The 12,423-nt window shown below is 55.9% G+C and overlaps 1 protein-coding gene across 3 annotated transcripts in view; it reads left to right on the top strand.

Moving 5' to 3' along the window:
* Positions 1-1,832: 1,832 nt before the first annotated feature.
* Positions 1,833-12,423, top strand: part of SLC12A5 (solute carrier family 12 member 5) — a 35,950-nt gene continuing 25,359 nt past the window's right edge. The window contains exon 1 of one of the 3 annotated variants that reach the window (XM_032838556.1): positions 1,833-2,009. In XM_032838556.1, coding sequence (XP_032694447.1) covers positions 1,889-2,009 — 121 coding nt within the window. In that variant the 5' untranslated portion in view covers positions 1,833-1,888. Of the gene's footprint in view, positions 2,010-9,279; positions 9,400-9,420; positions 9,667-12,423 lie in introns of those variants that run through there. The other 2 variants (XM_032838558.1, XM_032838557.1) reach the window with 2 other exon arrangements.

The following is a 12,423-nucleotide window of genomic DNA, read 5'->3' as shown; positions in this document are numbered from 1 at the left end:
AAGACAAATCCACATGCCATAAGTGTACATTTCAATAAATTTCCACATACTGAACACAACTGTGTAACCCACATCCAGATCAAAAACCAAAACACTATAGCACCCTAAAAGCTCGTCTCTGCTCCCTTGCGATCGCTATCCCTCTACCCTAAGAGTTACCACCATTATTTCTAACAGCTTAGATAGATTTTGACTAGTTTTTACTTTAAATAATATTTTACAGTATATAGTCTTGTGTCTGGCTTCTTCTGCTCAAGATTACATTGTGATATTCATCAATATTGTTTGTGAATTATAGATTGTGCATTCATACTATAGCTTTCCACTATGTGAATGTCCCACTGTTTATCCATTTATTTTTTTTTTATTTACTCATTTTATGGTTAATGGGCATTTGGGTAGTTCCCCATTTGAGGTTATTATGCATAATGCTGCAATAAACATTCTTGTAAATGTCTTTTGGTGACATGGGCAGCCATTTCTCTGGGGCATATACCTAGTATACCTCATACAGCAATTAATGGTGCAATTAGAAATATATTGAGAAATTGCATAAGTAGAAGTAGGATACTGTGTGTTCAAATGTATTAAGTCTTACTTAATACTTACTTACTCATACAAGTGCTTTGGCAGGGCACATACTTGGGGGTGGAATTGCTGGGAAGACAGGTATATGAATGTTCGGCTTGAGCAGTTAGGATCGAACAATTTTCCAAAGTGGTTCTTCCCATCTGTGCTCTCACCAGCAATGTGCGACAGTTTCCAGGCATCCTTCTTGACTCCTCTTTCCATCCCACACAATGTTCAATTCAGCAACAGGTTCTGTACGTTCTCTTTCCAAAACATACCTTGAACTGGATGGCTGCCACCACTCTCGTCTGGCTTTTACCACCTCTCGCGTGGGGCTCTGCAGGAGCTGCCTCCCCAGACTCCTAGTTTCCACTCCTGGTCTGGAGACTTCATGCAACAGCCAGAGTGATCCTGTTAACATAGAAGTTAGATCACATCCCTCCTCTGCTCAGAAACTTCCAATGGCTCCTCTCTGAAGCCTTCAAGAGGCCACACGATCTGCCTTCCTCCCCTCCCAATCTCCTATCACTCTCACCTCAGTTCACCCTGTTCCAGACACGTTGGCCTTCTTGCTGCTCCCTGAACAATCCAGGCTGCTTTTCCATCCAGGTCTTTCCTCTTGCTGTGTTCTCTGACAGAGAGCTCTTCCTCCAGATCTTTGCATAGCTGGCTCCTTCTCATCAGGGAGTTTTCAGCTCAGGTATCACACCTTCTGAGGAATCTTCTTAGACCACCCTCTAAAGTAGTCCTTTCCCCTGGTCATTATCCCTGGGCCCTATTTTTTTTATCCTTAACATATACCAGAATCTCCAATCATCTTGTCTATGCGTTTTCTCACTTACAATCTTTCTCCCCTCACTCCTCATTAGAATTTAAGCCACACCAGGGCAGGAAGCCAGTGGATCTCAGTCAGTGCTGTGTCCCCAGTGCCAAGTACGGTTGCCTGAAACACAGGAGAGCTATCAAACTGCGTTGAATGAATGAATGAGTGAATAAAACCTAGGTGTTTAGGAGATCCCTGCAGAAGCGGGCCCCGGCTCCAGGAGCCACTGGGGCTCCGGTGTAGGGACAGTTCTCAGCTGCAGGTGGGATCCTCAGGCGCTTCCAGGAATTGAGAGCCCAGGGACTTGGAGCGAGATGGTCACGTTCTGAGGCTCAGCACAGCGGGCACTAGGACCCTGCGCGGCGCCGCGCCCGGTGGGGGGCGGCGGACGGGAGTTGGGGGGGGGGAATCCGCTCTTTCTGTCTGCTGGAGCCAGGCTGCAGACACTTGTGCGATCTGGGCCCGTACCGCCGCTGCCCGGTCCCTTTCCGCACTATGAGCCGCAGGTTCACTGTCACCTCACTGCCCCCCGCGGCGCCCGCCGGGACCTCTGACTTAGAGTCCCACCCGCATTCGGCAACCGGTCTCCGCCACCTCTCTGGGGAAGACGCCAAAGGTAGAGGCCGCAGGGGGCGGGGCCTGCCGGAGTGGGGCGGGGCGAGAGAAGAGGCGGGGCCATGGTGGGCGGGTCTTCTCTTGGAAGGGGCAGGGCCGGGGTTGGAGGTTGGGGGTCTCAGCCGAGGGCTAGAGAAGGAAGAAGAGCAGACCTAGCCGGGAGGGAAGGAGGCTGGACGGCAAATGGTGAAGGGAGGGGCCAGACTCGAGGTGGGCGGGGCACAGGGAAGGGGTGGGGCTATAGGCGAAGGGGCGGATCTTGTGATGGAGGGGCTAGGGTCAAACGAGGGCTGAACTGGAGATCACTTAAGGGGCGGGGTCATTTCGGGTAGGGGGCGGGACCAGAGGGAAGAAGGTGAAACCAGGGAAAGGGGAGGGCCATATGATTAAGGGGTGGGTCCAAAGGCAATGGGAGGAGGCAGGACTCTCTGTTTGGGGGCAGAAAAGGGCGGGACCAGAGAGGAAGGGGTCGAGTCAGGAGAATAGGTTGGGGTTAAGGGCTGGAGGTAAAATGAGTCCGGGACGCTTGGTCTGGTGCTGGCTCAGCAGGTTTTTGGGACCTGGAGGATCTTCCAGTCCTCGGCCTCCTGAGAGACGTCGCGGACAGCGCCTGGGGATCCCGGGGAGGAGACGGGAGCAAGATACGTTACTTTTGGGCAGCTAAATCTTGGGAGGATTCTGTGGGGGTCTCCGGTCCCGACCCGTGGGGACCCAGTTAAGTCCCTCTGCTCCAGCTCCAGAAAAGGTTTAGGTGGAACAAGCTCAGGCTAGATTGGGGGCGTCCTCCTCGAGGACCCATTGCTGGGTCTTGCCATGGAAGTTACAGGCAGGGTACACAAGAGGGGAGGTGAAGGATCCATCTAGCTTTCAGTAAAGAATCAGTATCCTGGATGCATCCACAGTCTTCTCAGGGGGCACTTGTCAGGAGTCCCCTTCCTGACCCTGCGCCTCGCAGGTCTGGAAGAAACGCTGCGAATCTGCTTGGAGTGGCCCCAGCACGGGGAGGAGGAAGAGCCTCCCCGGGCCGCCAGGGGTCGCTGCTGAGCCGCAGGTGAGCTCACTCTGCAGCGAAACTAAGCACCAACAGCCCTGAAGGGGGCCTTTTGGGGTGGGGGGGTGCTTTGGCGAAATCCCGCGTTGTGTAGATGACCAAACTGAGGCCTAGATTTCCTCAGGCCTCCAGCCCCTGAACCAACCGCCTCCTGGACGTGGCCACTTGGATTTCTTGGGCTCCTTCCATTCTTCCTATTTCCCTGTAAACCGTCTGCCTCCTTTCTCATTTTTTCTCATTTTCATGAATGTCCTTTCCATCCTTAGAGTTTCAAAAGTCAGAACTCTAGGAGCTATTCTGAACGCTTCCTTTTCTTTTCCCACCGGACCTGGTTGGTCCTCACGCGTTGGCCGACCCACCCCCAAAGCTAATCCTAACTCTCTTCTCTCTCTTCTGGTCACCATCACTCTGTACAAACCTCCATCATTTCTCACATGGTCAGGGCGAGAGCCACAGCCTCCTCGTTGGTCTACCTGCCTCGGATTCTGTCCTAACCACCCTCCACACAAGCTCCCCATAGCTTTTAGGATAACGACCAATGCCGTAGTCCTGTCATTCAAACTCTTTCCTCATTTGCTCCTGGACATACCTGTCCGTGTTCACCTTCTCACCTCCATTAGCTGGGGAAACTCCTACTTACTCTGTAGCTTATGGCTCATTGCACCTCTCCTGAAAACCTTTCTCCCTTTTCCTTGCTTCCAGGCAGAGGCTGTCGTTCCTCTTCTGCCCACCCACCGCACCATTAGAGGACATGTCCCAGTGGATGGAAGTTATTTACTTGCGTGGCTCCTCCAACTTAAAAGCAGGGACCATTTCCTTTTATCTTAGTGTTCCGAGTTCCAAGCCCACAGCCCGGCTCTTGGTAGGTGCTTAATGTCCATCAGACCAGAGAGGGAGGGCTGCAAGCTCCTACTTCTCCTACGCTTGCCTTCTCTCCTCCCATTCCCCATCCCCTTGCCTGAGAATAAGGTGGCCCTCTCTCATTCCTACATGATTGACACATCTTCCCATTCCCATTTCCAAGCTCCTCTCTGTTGAAGTAAAAGATGGCTCCCAGTTTGGGGGTGTGCAGGTGTGCATGCTAACTGGATGTGAATCTAGAATGCGGCAGAGGCAGTGTGCTTGTGTCTTTGTGTGTCTGGAGGGAGGAGCATCCCACATGAGCTGTGATGGCCAGTGGGGCGGTCAGTGCTTATATGTGTCACTGCATTCCAGTGTGTTGATGGGCATGTGTAAATTCCTGTGGGGTGGGTACCTGTGTGCATGAGTTTATGTAAGTTTCCTCTTTTTTTTTTAAACATTTTATTTATTTATTTAAGAGAGAGACAGTGAGAGAGCGTATGAATGAGGAGAAGGTCAGAGGGAGAAGCAGACTCCCCGTGGAGCTGGGAGCCCAATGTGGGACTTGATCCCGGGACGCCAGGATCATGACCTGAGCCGAAGGCAGTCACCCAACCAACTGAGCCACCCAGGCACCCTATAAGTTTCCTCTTGAGAATGATTTGGGTCACTTTTAACCTCTTTCATGCCTGAGAGGTGCCTCCAGGCCTTCCTCCTTGGTAGGTCACTGCATGGAGAAGTAGACAAGGGCACTCTAAGGGACCCGAAATCTGGCGATATCTTTCCTGCAGCTGTTCCTGTGTCAGCCCTCTGGCCCCAAGGAGATGTGGTCCCCACCTCCTGTCCTCACTCAGGCCCATTGGGGAGAAAAGGCAGCCTGTGGAAAGTGGGGAAGGGTTGGGAGAGGTTTGGCAGGTCACTTGTGCATGAGCACGGTCTTTAATTCTGGACCCAGGGCGTGGGGTTTGCTCCTGGAAGTGCCTCCTGCTGCCACGGGACCGACCAACTGTAGTGGGGATGTAACTGACAACGGATGGGGGTGAAAGAGACAAGTCTGAAGCTGAGCCCTGAATCCACCAGGAACCCTGGGCAGCAGCCCCTGTACCTCAGTTGCCTCCTCTGTACTATGGAGAGGTTGATGATGACTTAGCTGGACAGAAGTGGACTTGGGGGCGGGTATTACTACTCTGAGCGATTCCTGCACCCCATTATACCACTTTCCACTGTGCCTCCGTTTCTGGTGGAGCAAGACGGGGCACTGGAAAGAAACATGGGCCTGGATTAAGACTAACAGGATCTGAGATGTGTTCCCACAAGTGAGAAGGAGCTGACTTACGCTAGAGAGATGGAACAAGACCCCAAAATAGCCCATCCACGCTCTTCGCTCGGGCTCTGTGGTGTCGCCTTAGGGCACATTGGTTTCCCTGTCTGAGCCTCAGTCTCCTTGTCTGTAGTCCAGAGGAGGTGAACAGGAAGTTATCTGAGGGTCATGCTAGCCGTAAAAATGCTAGGATTCTTTGGTGGTCTAGAAGGGTGAAGTTCTCTGCCTCCCCCATACCCAAACCTCATGTTTCAGTCTCTCTATCTGTAAACTGGAAGAATGACACTGAGTTACTGGTATGAATATCTGATCTGGAGATCTCCATCCTGTTCAGGGTGTTCTCCAGTCACCCCCTCCTCAAGCTGGGACTCAGAACCTCACTGCCCAGTACCTCAGCCCAAGGTGAGCCCTGGGAATCTCCATGGCAACAAACTGGTTATGAACGAGGCTGCAGTTGCCATGGTGACGGGCTGCTCTCTCTCTCTCTCTCTCTCTCTCTCATCCCCCTCATCTCCCCTCCCCTCTTCTCAATGAACCAGAGCAATCTGCGATCTGCAGCGGGCACCAGCTCTCCAGGTGGGGTGAGGGTGGGGGGGGTGACTGCTGTGAGAAGGGGGTTCAGATTGAGAAAGGGGAAAGATGGGCTGAATCTGTAGGGGAATGGGGGGCTGTTGGGGTGCCATTGCCATGGTGACAGGGCTGCAGCCTGTTAATTAAGCCCCTGGTTGCCACGGAGACGATGGTGGTTGACGTGCTCTGCGGCGAGCCCTGTGTGTGTGGGGTGTGCTGCGTGCTGGACTCATCAGTTCACTGAGAGGACGGGCATGTAGTTTGGGGAGAGGAGTGAAAGAGGGAGTTCAGGGCCTTGGCTCCCGGAAGACAGAGCTGGGGTGGCTGTGTTAGGTCACGGGGGTAATGATATGCGGATAAGGATGGGTAGGGACTGAGCCATAAGGGGGAATACTGTGCCTGCCTCCTGTGGAAAGAAGTCAGGTGGCTCCAGCTTCAGTGGGTGGATCCCGGGGCTGGAGGTCAGGGAGCCGGGTTCTAGTCCCCAGTCTGCCGCAAGTTCACCCCATGAAGAAAATTTGTATCTTTTCATCTCTGGACTCTAATTTTCCCATAAATGAGGGGGGGGCAAAAAATAATTTATGAAGTCTCTTCCAGTTCCCACATCCTGAGACTTGGGCGGCTTCCCTGAATTTTTTTTCTCTCTGAAAAGCATATGGTGGGACGGGGGTGAAATTCAGAATTCAGAAACAGGACCCTTCCCATTTCTGCATCTTGTGTGGCTCGAATGAGAGAGTTTCCCTAGCCCTAGATCTTCCTAGGGCTCTCAGTTGGGATGCTAAGCTGGCAGCCGTGTTCTCAGGGCTCAGAGCTGAGGGTCACCTTGCTGGTGACCTTACTGGCCAAGGCCAGGCTGACAGTGCAGCAGGTACTTGCAATGGTGTCTTCTCAAAGCCACACTGTAGATGGTTGGTCTGAAGCCAGAATGGGGGCCAGGCTCCTTGAGAGGTAAGGGGTGGGACTCCAAGGGGTAGGGTCTCCCCCTGGGGCCATCCCCTTACTTGGTTTGTGCTCCCCGGGGAGGGCTCCATGGCTTTAGTCTGTGATAAATGGAGAGAGCACTAAGCTTTCAGAGTGGGAAAAAGTCCCTTGGATTTATACAACCTAACCCTTTCATTTTGCAGATGGAGATACTGAAGCCCAGAAAGAGGGACTTATTTTTTTCCCAGGGATACACAGAATTTGGGGGCAGAGGACAGGATAATTTCACTGTGTCTTGAATTCCAGTGCCTTGTGAGATAGGAGCTCCAGCAAGGGTTGGCACATGGGGATCCCAGGGGAAGAGGAATCACTCCTGCCTTCACCTGTACTCCCCTGGGATCTAGATGTGGGTGGGCTCAGTCCCTGAGCGGCCAGGGCTCTGGACCACAGATGAATGGAAATACCTCCAGGGGAATATCCCAGATCTGAGATTGCTGAAGAAAAATCTCAGTCTTTAATTTCTTTCACAACATTTCTCAGATAAACATGCTACACATTTTGCTATGTTACCTATCCCTACAGCATAGTGGAAAACCATAATGCTGCTGCTAGTGCCGGTGCCGGTGCGGGGTGTGGGTAGTAGAGTGCTTAGAAATTCCTGAACACGGTCTATCCACCTGCTATCCTTTTAACCCCTGTCATCAATCCACATCTCACTTTGTGTGTGTGTGTGTGTGTGTGTGTGTGTGTGTGTGTGTGTGTCTGTGTGTGTGAGAGAGAGATTTTCTCCCTGGGAAAGCCAAGACGACCACTTCTTATACCTTGTCTGAATAGCTAGCTCTCCATCCTAGCAAGTCCTTCCAGCGCCCACAAAACCCAGTGGCAATAATACCTTATTGGCGGATCCCTCTGAAGCCCTTTCCAGTCAGCTACCAAAGACTGTGATTGACCTGATCTGAAGCCACTGATAGTTGTGTGCAAGGACTCTGAGTGGCGGATCCTGTCAGTGGCTCTGAAGTCATGTCCCAGAACGGGGTCTCTAGTTATGTGGATGGCTTTTTTGGACCCTTGAAGATCTGCTGGGCCTACCCCTGGTTGCAGGCCGAGGGGCCACTTCAATCCTGCACCTCCAAGGCCTGGCCACAGGAAAAGGGAAAGAGCTCATCTCACACCTTTCCCTGTATCCCTTTTAGTAGCCAAGAATCAGAGACGGCTCCGCAGTTTGGTTTGACTCTATCCTTCTCCCTTCTGTTGGAGACAGGACAAATTTGGAAGAATATATGTTGAGGAACTGTCCTAAACTAGAATAAAGCAAACTGATTCTAGACCAAATCCTGCCATTCACTGGCATTGTGTGTTCAAAGGCTGTCATTTCTCCTCTTTGGGCTTTAGCTTTTTCATCTGTAAGATGAAAGTTGTCCATTAGATGAAATGATTGATGTGATCCTCTCTAGCCCTGGAACTCTCCTGAAACTTAGAGGGCCAGTGCTGGGGGCTAAGAGTGAGTCTGAAAATGCTTTCCCCGTGGATTTCCCCTGCTCTCGCCCTTGGATGTTTAGATATTCCAGAGACACAAAGGGTCCACACCTCCGATGCTTCTTCCTGAGATGTCTCCACCACTGGCTCAAGTCTGGATTCTAGGGGTTCTCCCAGAGAGGTCCCAGGACAATCAAGCTTCTGGAGGACTGGTGTCAGGGGAGGGGGAGGGACACAGAGAGCATGCTGGCTCTGGAATCCTCAGAAAGCAATCCTGGATTAGGGGATTAGACACTCCCGCCCCAGGAGAAAATCTGATCCCAAACCGACAGGCGGCCTCATTCCTCCCTCCCCCACTCTGTCCCTGGCCAGCCTCCTACCAGCCTGCCCTCCCTCAGGGCTGCACCATCCCCAGTGGGGAGTCAGCCATCCCTGGAATCTCACTGGTGCCTTCTCTCCTCCTCACCACATCTTCCCAGGGTCATTCTACAGTCAGAGGGTCCCTGTCTGTGGACTCCTGGGATTTGTCTTGGGGGTGAAAATCTAGGACTCAGTCTAAGAACAATGAGATGGTTCACTGCAACTCCTCAGGTTCCAGTCTTCCCATTTTAAGACAGGATGAGCCAGACAGTTCAGCTCAGTGATCCTGAACCCCTGGGGGCAGCACAGTGCTTTAGTTAAGGGCTCTGGCCTCAACACCGCCCCCCCCACCCCGTTCTTCAACCTCTTGAATAGCGATTTGGGAAAGGGTCTGGTTTTCCGCTTCTCTTCAGGGCTGGCCTCCCCAGCTTTGCAGACAGGCTCCCTAGGGACCAAAATCCCATGGCGCCCCACCCCCGCTGCCTCAGTACTTCTCGCCTTCCCCCTAGGGGTCACCCCAGACCCCCAGTCAGGCAGCCGCTGCGGGGCCACCTCCCCGCGGCCGCGACCTAGTTCCCTGCCGTTATTTTTAGGGCGCGGGATGGCACCTGCCCACGTGCCGGCCCCGCCTGTGCCGGGGAGTGGGGGGCGGGCGGAGCTGCGTCTGCTCGTGGGAGGCGAGGCCCCCGTCCCCCGCAGCACCCCCTCCATCCGACCCGTGCAAGCCCCCGGTTTTCGTGCGAGGGGGCCTCCAGCAGCGCTGTGCCCTCCCCTCGTCTCCTCTTCTTCCTCCCTCTCTCGCTCCCCCCCAAAACCCCGCCAGTGGCTCACGCCTCCTGCATACGGGATGAGGTGAGCAGCGCCGCCGCTGAGAGGGGGCGCGCGCGGGTGTGAGCGTGTGTCCGTGTGCGAGTGTGTGTGCGCCGGGCGGGCGGGCACTGCAGCTTCTTCCTCCGTGGAGCGGAGAGCGAGAGAGAGCTAGAGCGAGCGAGAGAGCGGCGAAGGCGGGCAGAGGGGCGCGGGCGAGGCGGAGCAGCCATCCCCGGGCCCGGCGCCGCGCTGCCACCATGCTAAACAACCTGACGGACTGTGAGGACGGCGATGGGGGCGCCAACCCCGGTAAGCAGCGGCCCGGGGGTGGCGAGGGAGGGGGCGGCGAGGAGAGGAGGCAGCTCTAGGGTTAGAGGCAGAGCGGGGGCCTCCTCCTTCAGAGAAGAGACTGGGACTGACCGGGGTGGTGGGCGCCCAAGGCGGCCTGGAGCCCCGCTCCATTGGAATGCGCCAGGCGCTGTCCGAGGTGCTGGAATGCGCCGCGCCCGGGGCAGGGCTGGGGGCCCCAAGGTGTTGCTGTTGCCCACAGCCCGGGGGCAGACGTGGGTTAGCTAAGCGGGGGAGGCTGTGGGAAGAGGATGGAAGAGCTAGAATGGGCTGACGTGGACCTCGACAGGCGGGTGGAGGGTTCTTTCCCCAAGAAGGGACCCCGGCGTCCTGGCGCAGAGCGTTGACCGGCGGCGCGGGGAGGGGGTGGGGGGGTGCAGTCTGCTGCAGTCCCTCGCTATGAGACTTCCAGCTGAAAGATGGGGGGAAGGTGCCCATGGGGGGTTGAAGCCATATGACAGCCCCCGTCCGGGCTGCGGTGTCTCCTTAAGGGGACACTTGGTGCAATCCTGGCCCCCTCCCCCAAAGCTGCCCGAGGTCCGACCTCAGACTGAAGCGTACCTCCTCCGGAGATTTTCGGCTCTACTTTGCGGAATCTCCCTCTCCCTCTCGCGTACCCATGGGTTCCTATTCAGGACGGGAAGCAAGATCACCATTTCTTCCCTCTTTCCCTTTCCTCTCGGCACCCTGGGATGACAGTGAGGTTTCCAGGGCGGGGGAAGGGGGAGCCTTTCTAGTCAGCTCTGCTAGCTTCCCCAGTGAGGCCTCAGGAATGGGGTCCCAGCAGCTGAATCCCCGGCGCCGCGGCGCGGACACTGCGGACGCGCTGCGGTGGGTGCGGAGACTCGATAGGAGCCCAGGGGCTTGAAGCAAGTCCTTTCGCTGCTCTTGCTTTCCGCTGCCCTCCTCCACGGTTTCCCTGCTCCGAGGTCTTTGGGGCCAGCCACCCCCTCGGGCTCCCAGGCCCCCCGCCGCCCCCCAGCGGTCTCAGCCATCCATCACGGCTGTCAGCCGCCCCCACCCCCCACCCTCCAGCGGCGCTGCGTCCCTTGCGCACTAGCGCGCCTCCCGCTCCGGCTGTCTGCGCTCCGAGTCTTCAAACGCTCCCCTGGGCATTGCTTGACCCTCTAAGCTGAGACTCTTGCAGACCTCCCAGGGGGATGGCCAAAGAGACCCAAGGATTGAAAGAGCGGGGTCTTCCAGGGACTGGGAGCCTAGACTTGAAGTGTTCCGGATCTTGGATCCAAGTCAGAGCCAAGTGGCCGCTTGGGAAAGCTGTGGACACCAGGTTCCCCAATTCTTTGTCTAAGACCCCCTTTTCCTCCCTGAAGTTGAGTGGTATACAGAGGTTGGAGCCACTGGCTGGCCAGCTAGCTCATCCATCTCTCCGGTGACCTGGGGGTTGCCTCATCCAACAGCAGCCCCCCTCCCCAACAAGGAGGCTTAGGCTATGGGGGAAGAGGGTTTGGCAAATTCGAGTCTGCGGCAGATCCAGGCATCCGGATGCGGTGCCCAGGGGACGAGTTGTGTGTGTGTGGGGGGGGGGTGGGGGTCATTGCCATCTGGGATCCCCTTCAGATGCCTTCAGTCTGAGGACAGGGGCTCAGCCGGAGAGATAATCTCTGCCCCCACCCCCCACCCCCGCACAGGGTATTGTCCAATCCCCCAGCCCCTGCTTTCTCTACCCCTAGGTTTTTGCATTTCTGGGTCTTGGGGTTTCCATGGGGTCTCAGGAGAGCTAGAAAAGAGCATTTATGTGTGTGGAACAGGAGTCGAACAAGGAACTCCCTTTGGTTCTACCCACTCCCCATTAGTTTCTAGACTCAGTATAGAGGGTCTGTCTCCAGACCTTCTCTCTGTGTGTAGGGTCCAGGACCTGGAACTAGAGTGGCCAGGACCTGGGTCAGATGTTTGGGTTCCCAGAGAGAGGCAGACTCCCAGCGATGCCCCAAGATGGTCATAGGGGACCTAAGGACCTGCTGGGCTTGAGGGAAGAGGGTCTATCAGACCAAGAGCCTCTGCCATCTCTGATCTTAGGTTCTTGGGGATGTAGGTGAGGACCTGGGTACTGACCTCAGGGAGGTGGTACTATCCCGAGGAGTAAGAGGACTCCTCCGGACTAAAGAAGAATCCTCTGGACTAAAGAAGACCCCTATCCCCTTGGGGTCTGACGCCCTCCTCCACTCCCCAATCTGGCTTGGGGATTCCCCCAGGCCTGGTCCGAGGCCCCTGAGGGAGGATCCTTAGCCCGCGCGGCTCGCCTGTTTCCTCCCCTGGAGCTCTGGCCGCCGCAGCTTAATTGAAAGCCGATTCGGGCTGAGAGCTCCCAGGGGGCGGGGGCCGGGGCGGGGGCCAGGCGGAGAGGGCTCAGCCTCAGTCTGGCCCTGCCTCCCGCGCGCGCGCCGCTCGCCGGTACCCAAGAGCCTGCGTCCTGGCTCTGAGGATTCAGGGCGAGTTCCCCCGGCTCCTTTGAGAACTCCTGAAGCTCGCCCCTCTCCCCGCAACCAGTGCGCCCGCCGTTCCAAGGAGCGGACGAAATCAGCCCGCGGCAGACGCGGCCGGCGGCCTGGCGTCCAGTCCAGATGGCGGGTGGAAGGGCGGGACCCAGGACGAGCCTATCGAGCCATCCTCTCCCCGGCCCTCCGCTCCTAGCTGGGATCCGGCCCCGAGCCTGGCTCCGCGCTGCGCGTCGCGTTACATAAGCGGCTGCGGGCGCGT

The sequence above is a fragment of the Lontra canadensis genome, unplaced genomic scaffold (genome assembly GCF_010015895.1).
Source record: "Lontra canadensis isolate GAN:19392208 unplaced genomic scaffold, GSC_riverotter_1.0 scaffold105, whole genome shotgun sequence".
NCBI lineage: Eukaryota > Metazoa > Chordata > Mammalia > Carnivora > Mustelidae > Lontra > Lontra canadensis.
Note: the sequence above shows the minus strand (reverse complement) of the source record. Positions and strands in the feature narration are given on the sequence as shown.